General features: G+C 45.9%; 1 protein-coding gene across 5 annotated transcripts in view; it reads left to right on the forward strand.

The window, feature by feature from the left end:
- ehmt1b (euchromatic histone-lysine N-methyltransferase 1b) overlaps window positions 1-17,054 on the forward strand; it is a 54,491-nt gene extending 37,437 nt beyond the window's left edge. For all 5 annotated transcript variants that reach the window (XM_036528308.1, XM_036528309.1, XM_036528307.1 and 2 more), the window contains 15 exons: window positions 441-623; window positions 880-962; window positions 1,080-1,186; window positions 2,031-2,153; window positions 2,944-3,045; window positions 4,770-4,874; window positions 5,739-5,893; window positions 6,695-6,862; window positions 7,915-8,059; window positions 8,261-8,338; window positions 9,960-10,075; window positions 10,819-10,905; window positions 11,511-11,589; window positions 14,102-14,277; window positions 15,072-17,054. In XM_036528308.1, the coding sequence (XP_036384201.1) occupies window positions 441-623; window positions 880-962; window positions 1,080-1,186; window positions 2,031-2,153; window positions 2,944-3,045; window positions 4,770-4,874; window positions 5,739-5,893; window positions 6,695-6,862; window positions 7,915-8,059; window positions 8,261-8,338; window positions 9,960-10,075; window positions 10,819-10,905; window positions 11,511-11,589; window positions 14,102-14,277; window positions 15,072-15,261 (1,897 nt within the window). In that variant the 3' untranslated portion in view covers window positions 15,262-17,054. The remainder of the gene's footprint in view (window positions 1-440; window positions 624-879; window positions 963-1,079; window positions 1,187-2,030; window positions 2,154-2,943; window positions 3,046-4,769; window positions 4,875-5,738; window positions 5,894-6,694; window positions 6,863-7,914; window positions 8,060-8,260; window positions 8,339-9,959; window positions 10,076-10,818; window positions 10,906-11,510; window positions 11,590-14,101; window positions 14,278-15,071) is intronic.
- Window positions 17,055-18,007: the final 953 nt, after the last annotated feature.

Below are 18,007 nucleotides of genomic sequence, written 5' to 3' on the forward strand. Positions count from 1 at the left end.
TTTGGTTCATCTTCTGTGAGCTGGGATGCCATGAAACCAACTACTGGCACATGCTGCTAATGGAAACTTGGGGGTACATCCAGCAAGCAGTGATGTTGGGGTGAGGTGGGGGATGGGGGCAGCTTTTATATTTCATTATTGCCTACTGGTGTTTAGAATGTAGATTTTCCTAGGACATACGGAAACCAGGAAGAGGCATTTGCTTACAGTGGAAGTGTGGAGGAGTGAATATTTCCCCTAAATGCCCTGCAGTAGATGTGGTTTGTGTTCTCTCCTCTCTGCTTCACTGTGTTCACACAGATGTATTATGGCGACCGTTTTAGTTTTGGTCTGTTGCTGTGGAAATGGTCTGCGGGTCTCCTCCTGTTTCTTTCCTGCGCTATCGGTTGCTGCTCTGTGTGGTAGAAATGCGACAACGGGTCCTTGTCTCTGTCCTTCAGCTCGTTGCGCCTCTCTCTGTCGAGTGAAGACAAAGTGGACAGCTCCTTCTCCAGAACCGCAGAAGCGCTGGAGGTGTCCCCTGGTGGGTCGAAGACGGTGGGGACAGGGCTCGGAGTGGGGGCCCAGCTGGGACCGGCCAAAGAGACACTGGAGAGCATCTTACTGGCGCTAGATGCAGAGAAGTACGAACACCCACAGTTTTGTTAGGACTGTTTGTGGTGTTTTTCTAAGTCACTGTTCTCTGTGTCAGAGATTCCCTAAGACTGTGCGGTGAACATACTTTGTGATCCATGTGTAACAGGCTAGCTCCTGGTTTGTGTTTCACGCTGGAGATTCTGCGGCTTACTGAGGAACGCGTCTCTTTCACTTACAGCGAAATTCATGGAATGTGTAGTTTTAAGCTTGACTTGATTGTTGTCCATTTTGTGTTTCTCTCAGGCCGAAGAAGCTGAGGTTCCATCCCAAGCAGCTGTACATCTCTGCCAAACAGGGGGAGTTGCAGAAGGTCCTAATGATGCTGGGTAAGAGACTCTCTGGGCTCCATAGGCCGTTGAGTGATAAAGTGTTGGTGTGGTGTATAGCAATGTACATTTGTGTGCATGTGATATGTAAATGTATGCGGGTGTTCTGCTTTACAGTGGATGGGATAGACCCCAACTTCAAGATGGAGAGCCAGAGCAAGCGTACCCCTCTGCATGTGGCAGCTGAGGGGGGCCACCAGGAAGTCTGTCACATGCTTGTCCAGGTGAGGCCTTGGATTGGACAGACAGTCAACTGGGGTAGTGGGGGGTGGAGCCTGAGAGAGTGGGGGCTGGGCCTAGGGTAGTGTGGGTTGGGCTTGGTGCAGGACATGAGGGAGTAGTAACATTATGACACTACATTACATTACATTACATAATTGGCATTTAGCAGACGCTCTTATCCAGAGCGACTTACATCAACTACAGGTTTTTACATCCTTGTACATTTATACAGCCAGATATTAACTGGGGCAATTGTGGGTTAAGTGCCTTGCCCAAGGGTACAGCAGCAGTGCCATCATGGGGAATTGAATCGGCAACTGTTCGGTTACGAGTCCTTCTCCTTAACCAGTATGCTACTCTGCCGCCCCACTATATCGAGATCATGATTTATATTGATGTGATTCAGGGATTTGCTTATTTGCTGTTTGCATTATGGTCTGTATTAAAATACCCCACCTCTAGGCTGGGGGTGGGAACTTGAGGCTGTAGGCCAGGGAGGGGGAAGGAAAAGGGGGGCAATCCAAAAGTGTAATCCAAAGGTGCAGAGCAGGTATTATGAATAACAAGTAAACATTAATCCGAGTAAGTAAGTGCATGTTCAGACTTTATGACTGAGTAATCAGTCATGCAAAATATTAAAAAAATGTTACAAAATGTTTGAATCGCCACCTAGACAGATTAATGTCTCATTCTTTTTAAGTCGTGTTGTGTCATTCATTAAATGACAGTAAAACCTCAGAAAGGGAATTCATTTAACTTATCAACTGTCACACTGTTGACACCACACACTGGAAAACTCTTGCGGTCCTGTGGTGAGTGTGTGACCACATACCCCTTCCACCACAGGCTGGTGCCAATCTGGACATGTGTGACGAGGATCAAAGAACGCCCCTGATGGAGGCCTGTGAGAGCAACCACCTGGAGACCGTCCGGTACCTGCTGAGGGCGGGCGCCATCGCCAGCCACAAGGTCGGTTCCCCTCACCGTGGAAACCACACATCCACAAAAGTGACCTTTGGGAGAGGGCAGTCTGGCAGTGCCGGCTTTCACATGTGGTACCGTGTAGAGAATAAGCATCATGACTCTGTAATGGATCACCATAACCTGATGGATCAGAGAGTGAAAGTATTGTCAGATCGTTGATGTCTCATTTGAACCTTGAGTAGTGCAGGGACTGTAGGGTCGTCCCTGTGTTTTAAGTTCTGAGAATGCTACGTGTTTGGATCATCATTGTAGGACCCCACTGAATCACTGCTGCCTGAATCAGTCCCCACTGAAGCACTGCTGCCTCAATCAGTCCCCACTGAATTACTGCTGCCTGACCCCCTTGAGTAATATCGCTTGCTGTATAAAAGTGTGTCATACAGTCAACTCTGCACCATTCAGCGATTTCCAAATTATGATTTTAAGTGTTTATTCCAGGTAGCATTCTCTGTTCTAGATCTAGACTTTAATTAGACTGTGTTAGCCCATGCTCTCTAACATTTTTTTGCATATAACATATTGAGTTATTGCATAAATACACATATTAATGACTGGTTCATTGTGTTATTATACTGCTTTTATACCGTGGTTGCTTTGTGCTGGGAGCAAATCCTCTTAGCGCATAAGTGTTTATTGTCAGTATAGTGTAGTATTGGTAAATTTCCTCATTAGTGGGGATATCTGGTATTTCCCACTTGTGGCCTCCTGTGTGTGAATGGCAGACTTTAAGAGGCTGATGGCAGTAACATGTCTGTACCATCCTCTCTCCCCGCAGGATGTGGACGGCTCGACCTGTCTACACCTTGCTGCTAAAATAGGACATTATGACATTGTGAAGTACCTCCTTTCCACAGGATCAATAGACATTAACTGCCAGGTGAGTGTGTCTCTGTTCTGTCCACATCAGGAACACTGAGGTATTGTATGTAGTGAGATCAGTGGACTTGTGGCATCACTGGGTTGTAGTTATTAGTTAGTGTGTTATGGGCACACCTGTTTCCATATTAGTTTTGATCACAGTCTGGCCTAACATTTTCCAGATGTTGGTAATCGTGCAATGTCATTGGCAGTTGAGGGTGTCAGTCACTACTTTTTGGATAGACTGAGAGAGGCAGGGCATGATAGAGACACCGAATGAACATGATGCCTGCAGGAATATCAGTCATTCATATTAATTTAAGATTATTGTCTATTACAAACGTGTGTATTTTCGAGCTCCAGCCACAGGTCTTTCCTCAGTGACGGTGCAGGAGATCCCTGCCCTGATATTAATACGTGTGCTGCAGGACGCCCTGGCCATTCGTCCCAGTAATCTCCCCGGAGATTGGGTGTTCATTAATTGTGTACGTCAAGCTTAATAGTACATGACTGTGATTGAGGCAACTCATTTAATTACAGCTGCCTGTGCCACCAGCGTGTCAGCCGAGGTCTGATTAGCGCTGGCGAAAGCCTGCTGGGTTGCGTCAAACTGGGACTCGTTATTTTTTAGTGGAAGCTCAGCGGCCTGTGTTACAGCGTCCATCATGTTGATGCAAGAGGGTGCGTCAGATAGACCTTGGCTCCGTTTTATCCTGCACACACTTGCAGGAACCACGAACCAGGCAGTCAGATGTCAAGGGGGCTGTGTGGGATTCAGTTGGTGTCAATCGAATGGACGCCCTGCATGTCTCCCGCATGTCAGCATGGAGGAGATGCTTTCTTCTTAGAATGTCCCAGGCTTTTGAATAATAATAGCAATAATAATAACCTTTTTCACTGCTCAGCTCCTCCCATATCCCTTTCATCCGGCCATGCGCTGGCTTAAAATCATCGTGAAAGCACCTGGGAGAAGCTGCTGGGAATTCTAGACATTTCCTTTTCATTGTTGAGCACATGTAAAAGTATCAAACTTGTGAAAATATAGTGCCTAACAGTTATTCACACATGCAACATACTTATATTGTGGTTAAATGAGTGTGGAGCATTACAATGATCTATAATAGCAACATTACCTTATATCGTAGTGTTTACATGGTGCTGAACAATGACTCCGAGGTATGGCATTAACTTGCATCATACCTCCATACTCATAGGGACTAACACTGAACAGAAAAAGCTTATAGACCTTATGTTATATAATAGAATGAAGAATTGATCACTAAAAGGTTGGTGTGAGTCATAGGCCATAGGGTTCAAACCTTGTGAACCAGGATGAATGTGTCGAAGCTATTGCGAACATGTTCGTCTGCCTCATAAGCTGCAGTGAAAATGGCCGAGATCGGTGTGCTGGGAATCGGACGGACCTGCGCAGTGCTGCGCACACACCCTGCTGTGCGGCTTTGCAAACACAGGGCTGCGTTTCCTCTCCGTTCAGTCAGAGGCTGCTTTTTCTGATTACATTCACAAGTGAAATCACCACACCAGGGATTGTGTGGGCGCAGGACTCCAGCAGGAAATGTGAGTTGGCAGTCGCCACACAGGTCACACAAGACACGCAGGTCCTGTGAGCTGCGGAGTAGGAACGGCTGAAGCCGCTGGGTGGTGCGCCGTGATGGTGTCGCTGGGTGGAGTAATATCGTGATGTAATTTGATGATGTAACATGACAGTGTCGCTGGTTTCAGGACGATGGCGGCTGGACAGCCATGATCTGGGCGACTGAATACAAGCACATAGATGAGGTCAAGCTGCTGCTCACCAGAGGGGCTGACATCAACATCCGAGACAAGGTCACCGAACTATGCTATGTTTGTTTAGCACATGCTCTGATCCGTAGCCGCTTACATAGCTTACAACTAAGACATGATGTCCATCTAAACAGCTGGATATTTACTGAGGCATCTGGGTTAAGCATCTTGGTCAAGGTACAACGTGGAAATCAAACTGGCGAGTACCCTTGGGGTCGGCAGCCTGAAGGTCATTCTCTGCGCTGGATTCAGGCAGCCCATGGCCTTGATAATGCAAACTATACAGGGGTGGTGGTCAGAGCGCTGATCTGAGGTGAAGCACTGCTGTGCAACTTAAATGACCAGCTCTGATTCAGTATATGCACAGCTCTGTCAGTCAGTTTTGTTTATATAAAGTGTAAGCCCTGGAAATAGTTTAGTTTAAGGGGCTCTACTATGTGGACTGATAATTAAATATTTAAGCATATCTTCACTGTTAAGTATTGATGATGTGTTTCCTTCCTGCTAAAGTGCATGTATTTCCCTTCATGGCATCAGAACACTGTAAAACAGAAATATTTTGAGCAGTTAAGTTAAATGTTGTGCAGCAAATTGCTCCACCAGTGTTGACATGTTCGCCTACCAAGCAATTTAACAGTAAGAACATATGGCTTTAATATATGAATAATTCTTATCTTACTTGCTAAATCTTAATCCTTCATTTTAAGTCATTTGGTCATAAAGTCATTTAATTCCCCAATAATCAACAGAATACACTGAGCTCTTGCATGCTTTGGCTTAAGCCATTTTAAGTCAGCATACAAGCAAAGTTCAAAGATGTTACTATGGTGTTGGCTGCTGGAGAAAGGTCCTCTCCATTTCAACCCCCCTCTAATGACAGTGGTGTTTGTGTGCCTACACTCTCAGGAGGAGAATATATGCCTGCACTGGGCAGCGTTCTCTGGGTGCGTGGGCATCGCTGAGATCCTGCTGGACGCCCGCTGTGACCTGCATGCGGTCAACATCCACGGCGACTCGCCCTTGCACATCGCCGCACGCGAGAACCGGCTCGACTGCGTGACGTGAGTGTGGGACAACCTCGCGGGGGGGGGGCTGCGGAAGGGGGACTGTCATAAAATACACTCCCACTGGGGAGAAGAGTGCTTTAAAGATGTTTGGGTCAGGGCAGTCTCAGGTTCCTACCACAGTCAGTCAAGCTCTGTATTATTCCCAGTGAACAATTTGGTGTTCAGGCAGAATCACAAATTAACACACACAAACACAGAAATATCCAGTGTTAAAAACTACCTTAACATTCAAATATATAGAAATACAAGCAGTATTTAGTGCATCGGTTTGTGAATTTACTAAAATGTGACTTAACATGCTGCGCCGCCTTAAACTGAACAGCGTGTTTATAGTACCATAGTGAAGGATGTTGATGCGATCCTGCTCTGTGAAAACATGCCAGAGTGTGTTTGAGCAGATTTTTATTCATGTGTTTAACATTTTCTGGTCTTTTCATTTTCTGGCATTTTCTTTTATGCAGCATTAGTGGTGAATAAAGCGTTCTCCTGAGCTGGTGCATCAGTGCAGTTTTTAAGGGAATTGACTCAGATATAAGGAATGTGCAAAGCTTTTGATCATTCAAAAGTACCATTAGCAAAACATTGAGGATTTTACTACTGTATACTATATACGTGCTGGAGACCCAGTGGGTTTGTTCCATGCTGCGGGTGTCCCTGGCCCTCAGAACCTCAAAGCCTCAAAGCCTAAGCTCCAGTCTGTAGTCAGTAGGGCAGTCAGTAGGGCACCACTACAGTGGCTGCAAGGGTGTTGATAGATTGAGTTGAAAGGTTATTCATGTGCCCCTTACCCCCCAGGCTGTTCCTTTCGCGCGGGGCAGACGTGAACTTAAAGAACCGGGAGGGGGAGACGCCCCTGGAGTGCTGCAGCCAAAGCTCTAAAGTGTGGAGCGCGCTGCAGGCCAACAGGAAGCTGAGGGAGGCCAGGGGCAACCGGGCGAGCCAGGGCGAGAAGATCCTCAGCAGGTAAGGACGGGGCCACCGGGGTGTGCCTCCATGGGGCCGCTGGCATTCCTCATAGTCATGTGATTGAATGTGTGGCTATTTCGTTTTTTTGTGCTGTAGCAGTAGTAGTAGCATTTTGGTTGAGGGACCAAAAAGAGTAAGCGGTTGATACCCTGACAGTTACCATGGTCCATATGTAGGCTGGCTTGAGTGAGGACAGTGATTGTATGTGAAGGTGTCTTTAAGGGAATTAATTTGCTGCTATCTGTCTCCTGCAGGGATACTCTGTGTCCTTCAGTACCCTTGCAAATGGATCCAATGGGATATATTCGCTTACAGGGCATCTTATACACTTATAGTCCAACATAGGCTTGTAAGCTTAAGCTAAATCCAATATCAAATAGCTGATAGGTTTTTTTGTAGAGGATTTATTCCTGTCACATGAGTGCTGGGTACTGTATTCTCTGCTCATCCTAACCACAGGACACTTTTTATTAACTTTGATCAACAAATTTCGGCATTGATCTTTGACCACGTTGTATTTTTTTTGTTTCAGACTCAATGTTTTTCATTGATTGTACTGAACACTAAACTCATAATAGCATGGAAGAAATGGAAACATATTGCATGTGTTTTCATTAATTACTCAAAGTGAAGGGCCAAGCATACTGTGGTTAGATTAAATAGGTGTAGTGTTGTGTTCTATTGTCAAAGAGGCCAAAGCTAATAAACTTTTCCTGAATGGCTTTGCCCATGAGTTCCCTGAGATTTAGGCTATAGCCTTTATTTCATCTCAATGCAAAGTGATTTGTCCTTAACCTTTTTGTGTCAATTTAGTTTATTTTTTGTTCCTTTATAATTTCCTCTTATACTCACATAAATTTGGTTGATTTTAGCAACTGCATAACTCATCATGGCACATTTTGTAATGATGAAGGACTAAGAGTACCTTGATTGGACAGAACAGCGACCAGGGTGTCCTTAAACGATCATTTCACAGGCATGGAAATCCTGAAGTGGTCTGAAAGCTCATGACGGCTTTGATTCTCACTCTGGCATCTCTTCTCCCTCAGGGACATTGCAAGGGGATACGAGAGGGTCCCTGTCCCATGCGTTAACGGGGTGGACAGCGAGCCCTGTCCCGACAACTACAAATACGTCCCAGACAACTGCGTCACCTCCCCCATGAACATAGACAAGAACATCACACACCTACAGGTGAGCGACCGGAGTCAGTTTGATTTGTGTCAACCAACACCTGTGGGTTACAGTCTACAATGTCTCATTTTCGCCAAGGGCAGTGTCCTGTAGGATGATCATAAATAACCATGATGATGACAGCAATGACTTCTACTAATGAAGTCAACGGTTTTTGAAGCCGAAATGATTGTGACTCTGCCCCCTGCCTGTGTCCGGCAGTACTGCGTGTGCAAAGACGACTGCTCCTCCAGTAACTGCATGTGTGGACAGCTTAGCCTGCGCTGCTGGTATGACAAGGTAAGACACCTCCGCTCCTCAGAGCAAACATTCTCCGCCACACATCCTCGGGCTCGGTGTGTTTGGTTTGTCTGATAACGCACAGTTAGTAAATTTTCTCAGAGGCAGTCTTTGGGGCATTTTCTGCCGGGGTGTTAAATATGAGTGCTGAATATGAGGAGGGTCAGTATAAATCACTTAAAAAATTGACCGCCTATTTTTAATTTATCTAAAAGGTGCTTGTCGTCGCATTGACCCATTTGGGACCATCTGTTTGAGATGGCCTAAATATCTCTGATGTTAATCAAGGTCATTAAAAAAATTCCTATGCTGAACATGTTTGTGACATGGGCATTGTGTCAGCCTTGGAGAAAAAAATAGCTGTGACCTTAATTTGCTAGAGAAGCAAAGCATTTTAATTTCTCCATGATTTTTTTTCTTTTGGCAGGGTAAACTGTCATCTGCCTTTCCTTCAAATGTTATATTGCCTTTGCTCTCAGTTACGGGCTGGCAGTGTGTGAATGGTTAAAGCCAAAGATAAGCAAGGTTATAACCTGGATGTATTATTGTTAGTATCATTGTATCTTACGCACTTAAAAATTGTCGTCTTGGAAGTTAGTGATAAAAATCTTGCTGCACCAAAAGGGAAAAGAGGTTGTATCACAGGGGTAGGGCATCAGCAGCACATTCCTAAATGCCAAAATTGTATACATGTCCCACAAAGAAACAAAAGAGCGTTTCCCATCTGACAGTGGGAACACTGCTATCAGCCGTGCGCTGGAGCTCTAGAGTTACACTTTGTTCTAGAGTTCACTCAGGTAAAGGTGCGGAAAGGCATCTGCCAGTGCAGATTCATTTTATTTTATTGTTTTTCAGGAACTGTGTGCAGTGTTTAATGTAAACAATGACACATTTTGTGTATCCTACCTGAGCTTATGAACAACTACTTTTTTTTCCTGTCCCTGTGCAGTTTACAAAAGCACGGAACATCATAACATTCAACAAACTCAAACAATACATGTACACCAGTTTGTGTTGTTAAGCGTAGAGTGAAGTAAAAAGCATATATAGTTTGCTCATTGTAGGATCAATAAAATGTTTTGCAATGTGCATATTAATACAACCACGTGTGTATAGTCTGATAAATGTTAAATGATGAATGGACATAATGAGATATAAGTGAACAGAGCTATTTTTCTCCATAACTTTCCTTATGGTTTATAGCTGAAAGCTGTTTGTTTTGCACCTATAGCCTTTGATATTTTACAGACGTACAATATATGATACTGTAAGCTACACGCAGTACATACAGACAAAATGTGTGTATCTCTTGAGAATAGTGACATCTGCTGGCCATTAAATGTATATGTTTAGTTCCAATGGCAGGTCAGACCCTGCAATTTTAGAAAATGAGTTTATTACTGTGGAGTAGCAGTGTGCTAGTTTTGAAATGGCTCTAGATCATTTATATGGGTTGACCTTTTTTCTGTGTTACAAAGGCAGCATATAGCATTGCCTTTGTCCTTGATTTGAGCTCGGCATACTTAGTCTGGCTGATTGAGGTCGCTGTGTGTGTACGTGTGTCTGTCTGTATGTGTGTGTGTGTGTGCGTGTGTGTGTGTGTGTGTGTGCACGTATCCAGGAGGGACGTCTGCTCCCGGAGTTCTGCCGCGAGGAGCCACCGCTCGTCTTCGAGTGCAACCACGCCTGCTCCTGCTGGAGGACCTGCAAGAACCGTGTGGTGCAGAACGGCCTGCGGTAACCCACCCCCACCTGACCGCCACAGCACAGCCCATTCGACCACACTGTCAGCCTGCAACCAGCGTTGCACAAGCAACACTCCCACACATGGAAACCCCAACGCTGTAGCTGCACAATGAACAGTGTGGCGAACAAGTCCACGAGTGGTTCAGCTTGTAAGAGAGTGTGTGCCTGCTTTCTTGTACAACCACATCTGCAGTTTACCCTGAGACACACCCGCTGGCCTAAGCACCAGTAAATATTGCATAAACCACCACCAACACGCCGTTTCTGCTACATGCAAGTCCACGGTAGACGTCAGGCAATATTCCAGTCAGCCCTGTACGCGAACATGTCAGTGTCTCATTTGATCCTTCCAGTGAATGCCTACTGCTCTGCACCTGCAAGGCAGTCGGAGGCTGTCAAAAATAGTTTTTCAAGATAGGACCTCTGGAAAAGAAATCAGATTTATTTGTCTTGAAGGTCATACGGGCTGAACAGTAAACGTGCTTCCTTGCAAAATTCATTTTCAGGAATTTCTGCATTTTTTGTGGCATGTTTCCAGGCAGCTTGTGAAATCGACACGCTGCTGAACTACTCATTTGCTGTTATTGTTTGAGTTGTGGAAGGGGTGGTATTGAGTGATGGGGGTGCGTGACGGGGCAGTGTACATGCGAATGGATCGTTGTGGCGTAGTGTGCTGTGTGACGGCGCGTTCGGGGTGTGGCTGGGCCAGTGATTCTAACACGCTCTCCCCTCAGGACCCGGCTGCAGCTGTTTCGGACCCACAAGATGGGCTGGGGGGTGCGGACGCTGCAGGACGTGCCCCAGGGTACCTTTGTGTGCGAGTGAGTGCTTCTCTCACACAACCCAGACAGCAGGTGGTGGGGTCTGTTTCAGTCAACCTCTGCGTCTTTCACTGAGACTGTAACTGCCTGGTTTTGATTTTTAATCACCTGCCAGACATTCAACCAACAAACCCCTTTCATTAGAACAAATATGATTAAATGCAGATGCACTTTGTTCTCTTACGTTGTAGGTCTCTGGATAAGAGCATCTGCCGAATGACACAATGTAATGTTGAATTTGATTAGCTGAATTCAGAAAATAGAGTACAGAAAACATCAGACATTAGTTACTTTCTTATTGTCTGTGTTGTGTGCAAGGCTGCAGATCTTTTCTGAAAGGACAGTTCATTCAGATGCAGCGCGGATAGAAAGACAAACAGGATCCGATAGGCCTCGGCGTTATGAATTTGTCATGAGTCACTGCCCGCGGACCACACACAAACAGCGATAATATCTGCGTTATTTTTCTCGGGATGCCTTTCGGTTCATAAATTTCCACATCCTTCTCTTGCCGCAGACTGTCACCTTGGCTGTATTCTCACCTTGGCAGTAGTTTGTGAGGTTCTCTCTGATGTCCCGTTCCTGACCCTCCTCCTCCTGCACAGGTATGTGGGGGAGATCATCTCTGATGCTGAGGCCGACGTCAGGGAAAACGACTCCTACCTATTCAACCTGGACAATAAGGTAATGCCCCTCCCCCTGCTGTCCTCCCTGTACCCCGGCAGGAGTCTAATTAGACAGTGCTCGCTGCCTGAGTGATGGTGCCTGATATCGCGTCCCCTTGTGTGGCGTAGTCTTATACCACACAAGGGAATGCAAAGGTTGATGGTTCACTTCCCATTTGGGCCACTGACATTGTACCCTTGAGCGTAGCATAGTACTTAACCTGAATTGCTTCAGTAAATGTCTGGCTGTGTAGATGGGTGATATGTTAGCTATGTAAGTTGGTCTGGGTAAGGATGTCAGCTGAGCAAGTAATTGCATCAGTATTCCACATGTACTCTGTCAGTAGGTGAAAGTTGAGCTTTTGGCACATAGTTGTTTTGCTTTTTGTAGAGGGGGGAGACCAAGCTGAAAGAGTGTGGTGTATATATTGGAATACCCTTCAGAGTGGTGACGGTGTATTTATATGATTTCTGGTGTGTGTGCGTGTGCGTGTGCGTGTGCGGGTGCGTGTGAGTGTGGTGTGGAGAGCTTGTAGGAAAAGGTGTCATCTGTAACAGCAACCTGGAGTATTATGTTCACTTTGCTGATGTGTTCCTTTTTGGATTTTTTTTTTCTTTTACTCATCTATTTTAAGAAGAGTTTGTGAATGAAGCAGGATTTGTAAACTGCAAAGTGCAGAAGTGTCTCTGCCATTAATGCTTTCCATTCTAAGCAGAAAGCACATTCATTCCTCTGGACTGAAGGCTTCCGTTCTAAGCAGAAAGCACACTCATTCCGCTAGACTGAAAGACGTCAGACATCAAGCAGAACAGGCCATTCACTGCTTTTCGTTTTATGTGCAGATGATGACTGCAGCACTGCTCTTGAACTGCGTGTTATGTAAGACGTGCAGAGCTTTTGCCGTTGGATAGTAGTCACACAGATATTGTGTATCCTGACCTGATATTCAGCTGCTGTGCTCCTGCTGTGCTTCATGATTCCTGGCACAGAAGGTTCCGTTCGGTAATGAGAGATTCTGACGCTGTCTGTGTTTGTATGCCAGCTGCGGATTGTTTTAGATGCTCTGTAATGGTTCTGTTTGAGAGCGTGTCCCCGATAGTGTTCACAGTGAGCCATCAAATTGGCATACTTACAGCTTCAGCAATGGCAGAGGCAACTGTAAATGAGAAGTATACGGAGCTAAATATATGGTCTGTATGTACAAATATTACATTACAGTTGTGTAGCAGACACACTTATCAAGAGTGACTTGCATAGGTCACTGTTTTTACACGTAATCCATTTATACAGCTGGATATGTCCTGAGGCAATTCCTGGTTCAATACCTTCCCCAAGGGTACAGCAACAGTGTTCTGTGGGCAATTGAACTAGCAACCTTTTGGTTATGAACCACGATGCTACACTGCCAAATATGTGTTGGATTCCACTGAAAATGCTCTTATTGTTCCTGATCTGATGGGATGGCAAAACTGGGCCCAGAACATGTGACATGTGATCTGGCTCACAGGCTTGGCAGCCATTAGCTTGCTGAAGAGTTAATGCATGTACCTGTTGTGGTGCCTTATGAGTGAATCACAGTACTTTTTTTTTGCCTAATAGCGGGTCTAACTGCATTTCCAGTGAGCTGGTAAGTGTTGTCTTATGTGGTCACAGAACTTGAAAAAGTCTTTAGCCAAAGCGAAGGTCAGCTCACTTAGGTGGGTTTGATCAGGTGAGGGCTGTTGTGCAGGAGCCACTTTGTTATGCCAGGTGCCACTTTGTGAACGCTGCTGTGCCGGTGCGGTAGGGCAGGCCTGGAATCGATTCTGCTCACCTGCAGAGCAGCTGTTATTGTGATAAAGCGGGGGACTCCTGCTCACGGAGGATGCCCCTGGCGCACGTGAGGGACGGCGGCAGGCTCCAGCGCCGTTCGCTTATTTCCCCGGCTGCTTTCGCTCGCTGCACGTCCGTTTCGCTGTTTCTCAGCCTCTGCCGCCGCGGCCTAAAAATAGCCCCGCCGTTCAGCCGATCGTCATGGTGATAAATGTGTTGTCATGGCTTTTCCTCCGAGACCTCCAGAGTCTGTTTGTGAGGGGGGTGGGGGCAGAGATAGCGAATTGAATATCAACTGCTTGTCACTGGGCTCTGCAGTGGTTTTTGGAACCAAACATTTAGATTGGCAGGACATGCTAGTATTCCCTCTAGGTCTGATCAGATGCGTTCAGTAGATTAAATGAAGACCTGGAATGTAGAATCGGCCGCAGCTGCCGACTGTAGACGCTTGATTGCTCTAATTGTCTGAATGGCATTGGGTCTCTATTTGTACCCCCATTAGTAGCTGGCCGCTGGTGGTTCTTTCTTATTTTAGGTGACGTATAAATTGGCAGTTGACATAAAAACAATTTAGTCGGAGATCAGAGCTAATTGGAGCATGTTAAGACCCTGAACAGCCCTGTTAGAAAAGCGGCTTTTAGCTCCAAATGGTCCCTTGGTTCTCCCCGGACGGATAAGGCGGTGTGTCACCCCTTTTGTGCGTCTGCTTCTGTTCCAGGTGGGCGACGTGTACTGCATCGACGCCCGTTTCTACGGTAACATCAGCAGGTTCATCAACCACATGTGCGAGCCCAACCTGTTCCCCGTGCGGGTGTTCACTACCCACCAGGACCTGCGCTTCCCCCACGTCGCCTTCTTCGCCAGCCGGCACATCAGCGCGGGGGAGGAGATCGGGTAAGAGGGGCGGCCACGCCCCCACACGCTGGCCTCCGCCCGAAGGACGTGGCATCAGTCTTTGTTTGGCCATGCAGCTTGATTTCTGTTTGTGTCACTGTTTTTTCTTTTATTTGCAAAGCATTGCAGAGGTCCACACCAAAAAATACTTGTACAAGATTTCATTCTTTTTATAGTTGTCTATTTTTCAACAGGAGACAAAATGGCCTTAAATTTATCAGCTGCTGGGTCTGCATGTATACCTGACACTGATGAATGGCCAATAACTGAGATGTCCATTGTCATTTTTAATTTGCAAATAAAAACCTGAAATAAACATAAGAATACTATATATATAGATGTGTAACAAAGTCAAACAAACTTTTTATCTGTCTTTGTGTAGGGGGGTTGTGCTAAAGAGTTTGAGGGGCATGGGGGCAGTGTCAGAGAGCGCATATATACGTGTTATATAACTGAGATCATACATAGATTCAGAAACAGGAACGTAGCTTATGCAGGGTAGATGTTTGTGTAACCACAACCACAGGGTCTGGCACACTGACAAGATTTCTCAGTTGTTTCTTCTTTTCATGCTTCAGTGTCATGTGATGCTATACACATTACCATATCTCTACAGTATTTACACAGCCGAAGCCCTTGATATCATATTTCGGTCAAATCTGATGGCCACTTGAATGAACCATGGTCAAGCGTATCTTCAAGGCAAAAATGTACATATGGATTTGGTTTCATTGACTGTTACTGGCACATTTGCCCAGGTCCACCTGCTGATTGCTGTTTGAATTGTCACCCAGGTTCGACTACGGCGACCACTTCTGGGAGATCAAGGGCAAGTTCTTCAGCTGCCAGTGCGGTTCGCCCAAGTGCAGGCACTCTGCCGCCGCCATCGCCCAAAGACAGGCGGACAGCACGCCCGAGGGGCAGCAGCCCACCACGCTGCCCGACACCAGCTCGTCCCCCGCCACGCCCTCCAGCCCCTGCTGAGGGCCTCCCACACCCCCCTGCCCCCAACCCCACACCCAGCCATCAGCCCCATGACACTCACTCCCCACCACACCACACCAGCATAAACCACACCCCCTCCACACCCCGCCCTCCCGGGCCACCCCTTTCAGCACTCAGTCCGCCGTCAGAGCCAGCCTTTACACATAGATGGGAGTGTGTCGCGTGTGCGCGCGCGCCTGTGTGTGCATCAGTGACAGATGGGTGTTTGTACATGCCCCAAGCTCCAGGAGCCGACGCCCTCCCCAGCTGCCCCCGGGGCGACGGTGCGCTGACCGGCCAGGGGTGCGGAGACTCTATGAAATTTGCAGTTTTTATTTTTCACGTGTTACCTGGTTTGTGAATCCACAGCCTCATTTGGGTTTGCGCTCAAAGCTCTAGCCAGGGTATCGGTCCCATAATGGGAGTCCCTCAGCTGTTCAGCAAAGCAGAGTCTGAACAGAGATACGGTGCGCATTTACACCCAAGAGGCAAATCAACAAGGATTGTAAATTACCCAGCATGCATCTGTAGCATATGAGTAGATCTTGATGCCCTTTGGCCTCCAACTAATTCCTTTGGAACTAAAACAAAATGACCACATGGATTTTTTTTAAAAAAAGGTTTGATTTATTTACCTCATCATCAGGTCTGTGTTATCAGTGCAAGGGGAAACAGTAGGACATGTTAAGCTCAAATTTCACATTATTTTTGTTCACAATCATTCCTCTGAAGAAGTCTCTGGATGGCAGGACAAAGAGAGCAAAAGTGTTGGTGACTGCAACATTCTGGAATCGTGTCCTCCTCTGAATCACGTTTGAATTGTTCAGATTTTTTTCAAATTTCCAGCCACTCAGTATGTTATTAGATATTTTTCGAAAGCTGTCCATAGTATAACCGGTTATGTTGTCTGGGTGATCTTTGGAAATGAGCAGTAGACTCAACGGTGGAAGTCGCCATGCCATCGTCACCGTGTTCTGAGATCATTCCGGAGGACATGATCATGGGTGAAAACCAGAGTGTCACAGCCACGTTCAGTAAATGTCATTATTGACCATGAATTTGCCCATGTCCCACACTGAATGTTAGTTTCTGTCTGCCGCAAGGTCGTCATCTCTCCCAAAAAATTACCTTCCAGTAGGTTCCCACTACCTGCTGCACAGAAGAGTGGATGGCTGGTGATGCGGGACAGGGAAGTTCAAAGACAGCCTTTTGAGTAGTATGAAATGGTACAGGAGACCTGCCCTCTGAGGATGCTGGCTTTGTGTGTGTGTGTGTGTGTGTGTGTGTGTGTGTGTGTGTGTGTGTGTGTGTGTGTGACTGACACAAAATGAAATCAAGAGGTGAGACACGGCAGTTATTTCCATGAAGGGCACATCCAGGAAGGCAAGCTTTGTGAGGCACAGACTTGCAGTTTTTAATTTTTTTTTTCTTTTTATCAAGACAAAAATTGTACAATTACAAACAATGAAATTCTGGGGAGTTGAAGTATGGGGTCCGAATCTGCTGGGGACAAAAGTAAATGGTGCTGACTAAGGTGTTCTTGTTTTGTTTTATTTTGTATTACTCACCAAGTGAATACAAGTTGTAAAATAAGAGGAAGCAGCAAGGTTTTCTTTTTTTACATTTAAATTTACCTCCAGTTTTCTAACTGTAGTAAGCGTAGTTAGTCAATTTCGTTTCATAATTCTGATGATGGTTAAACCTCATTATTCCCATGTCTTTTTAAATGTGGTTAGTATGGTAGTATATCTTGTGCAGATTCTCAGAGACAAATACGGAGAAAAAGACAAAAAAAAGACAACATTAAATTTCTTTACTTTCTGTTACATATTTCTGGACAGTGAAATATGCTCTGTCACATTGGTTGTATCTTTCTTTTTTCAATAAATTTACTACTAATGAACTGACTGTGTTATTTCTTAAAACAGTGGTGGCAACGATTAATTGTGTTTATCTCTGACATGAACCCAAATGCTCTACTAATGTATCGGACTTGCTTTTTAACTTGTAATAAGGGCTAAACAGCGGTTTCAGGTTTAAATCCCAGATGGGGAATAGCTGTACCTTTGGTGAGGTTGATGGGTGGCATTTATTGTGACCAATTCATGCATCTCAAGGTGCTGCACAGTGAGGGCGAGCCACATCGCCCATCACTTGGGGTAGTGACAAAAGCCACGTCTCATCAAAGTGACCACCACACATCAGCTGAGGTAGAGAGAGAGAGGGATTTATTTAGTCAGTTAAGATGGGGATTGATTAGATGGCCAGATGAGAGACGGAGCCAGACTGGGCTTTTAGCCAAGATGCTGGGCAGCCCCTCTGCTCTTTGTACTAAGTGCCATGGAATCTTTCATGCCCGTGGTTTGGCACCTCGTCCCAAAGACGGATCTTAAAGTGCTTTGCGCAAGTACTTACCCCGAATTGATCAATACGTGCAGCTTTTTAAGTAGGCGAAATGCAAGCTGCATTGGTCATGCTGTCTTAGGCCGTCTGCTAAGCGAACAAATGAAAAATGATTATGATTAACTCGAGAAGTTAAATTCTCTGTCGGAGAGCTCAGGTCACCAGGCTGAAAGTGTGAAAGTGAGTCAGGACTCATTTATTTTCCCCTCGTTTCATCATAGGAGCCAATTCAGGACCTCTCGCAGTAGAAGAGCCAGGAAACCAATGTGTGCAAAGGACAGAATGAAGGCAGCAGTGGATTCAGTGAAGGTGCAGCATGAGGTGTCTAGACTTATCTCTCCCC

The sequence above is a fragment of the Megalops cyprinoides genome, chromosome 5 (assembly GCF_013368585.1).
Source record: "Megalops cyprinoides isolate fMegCyp1 chromosome 5, fMegCyp1.pri, whole genome shotgun sequence".
NCBI classification, from domain to species: domain Eukaryota; kingdom Metazoa; phylum Chordata; class Actinopteri; order Elopiformes; family Megalopidae; genus Megalops; species Megalops cyprinoides.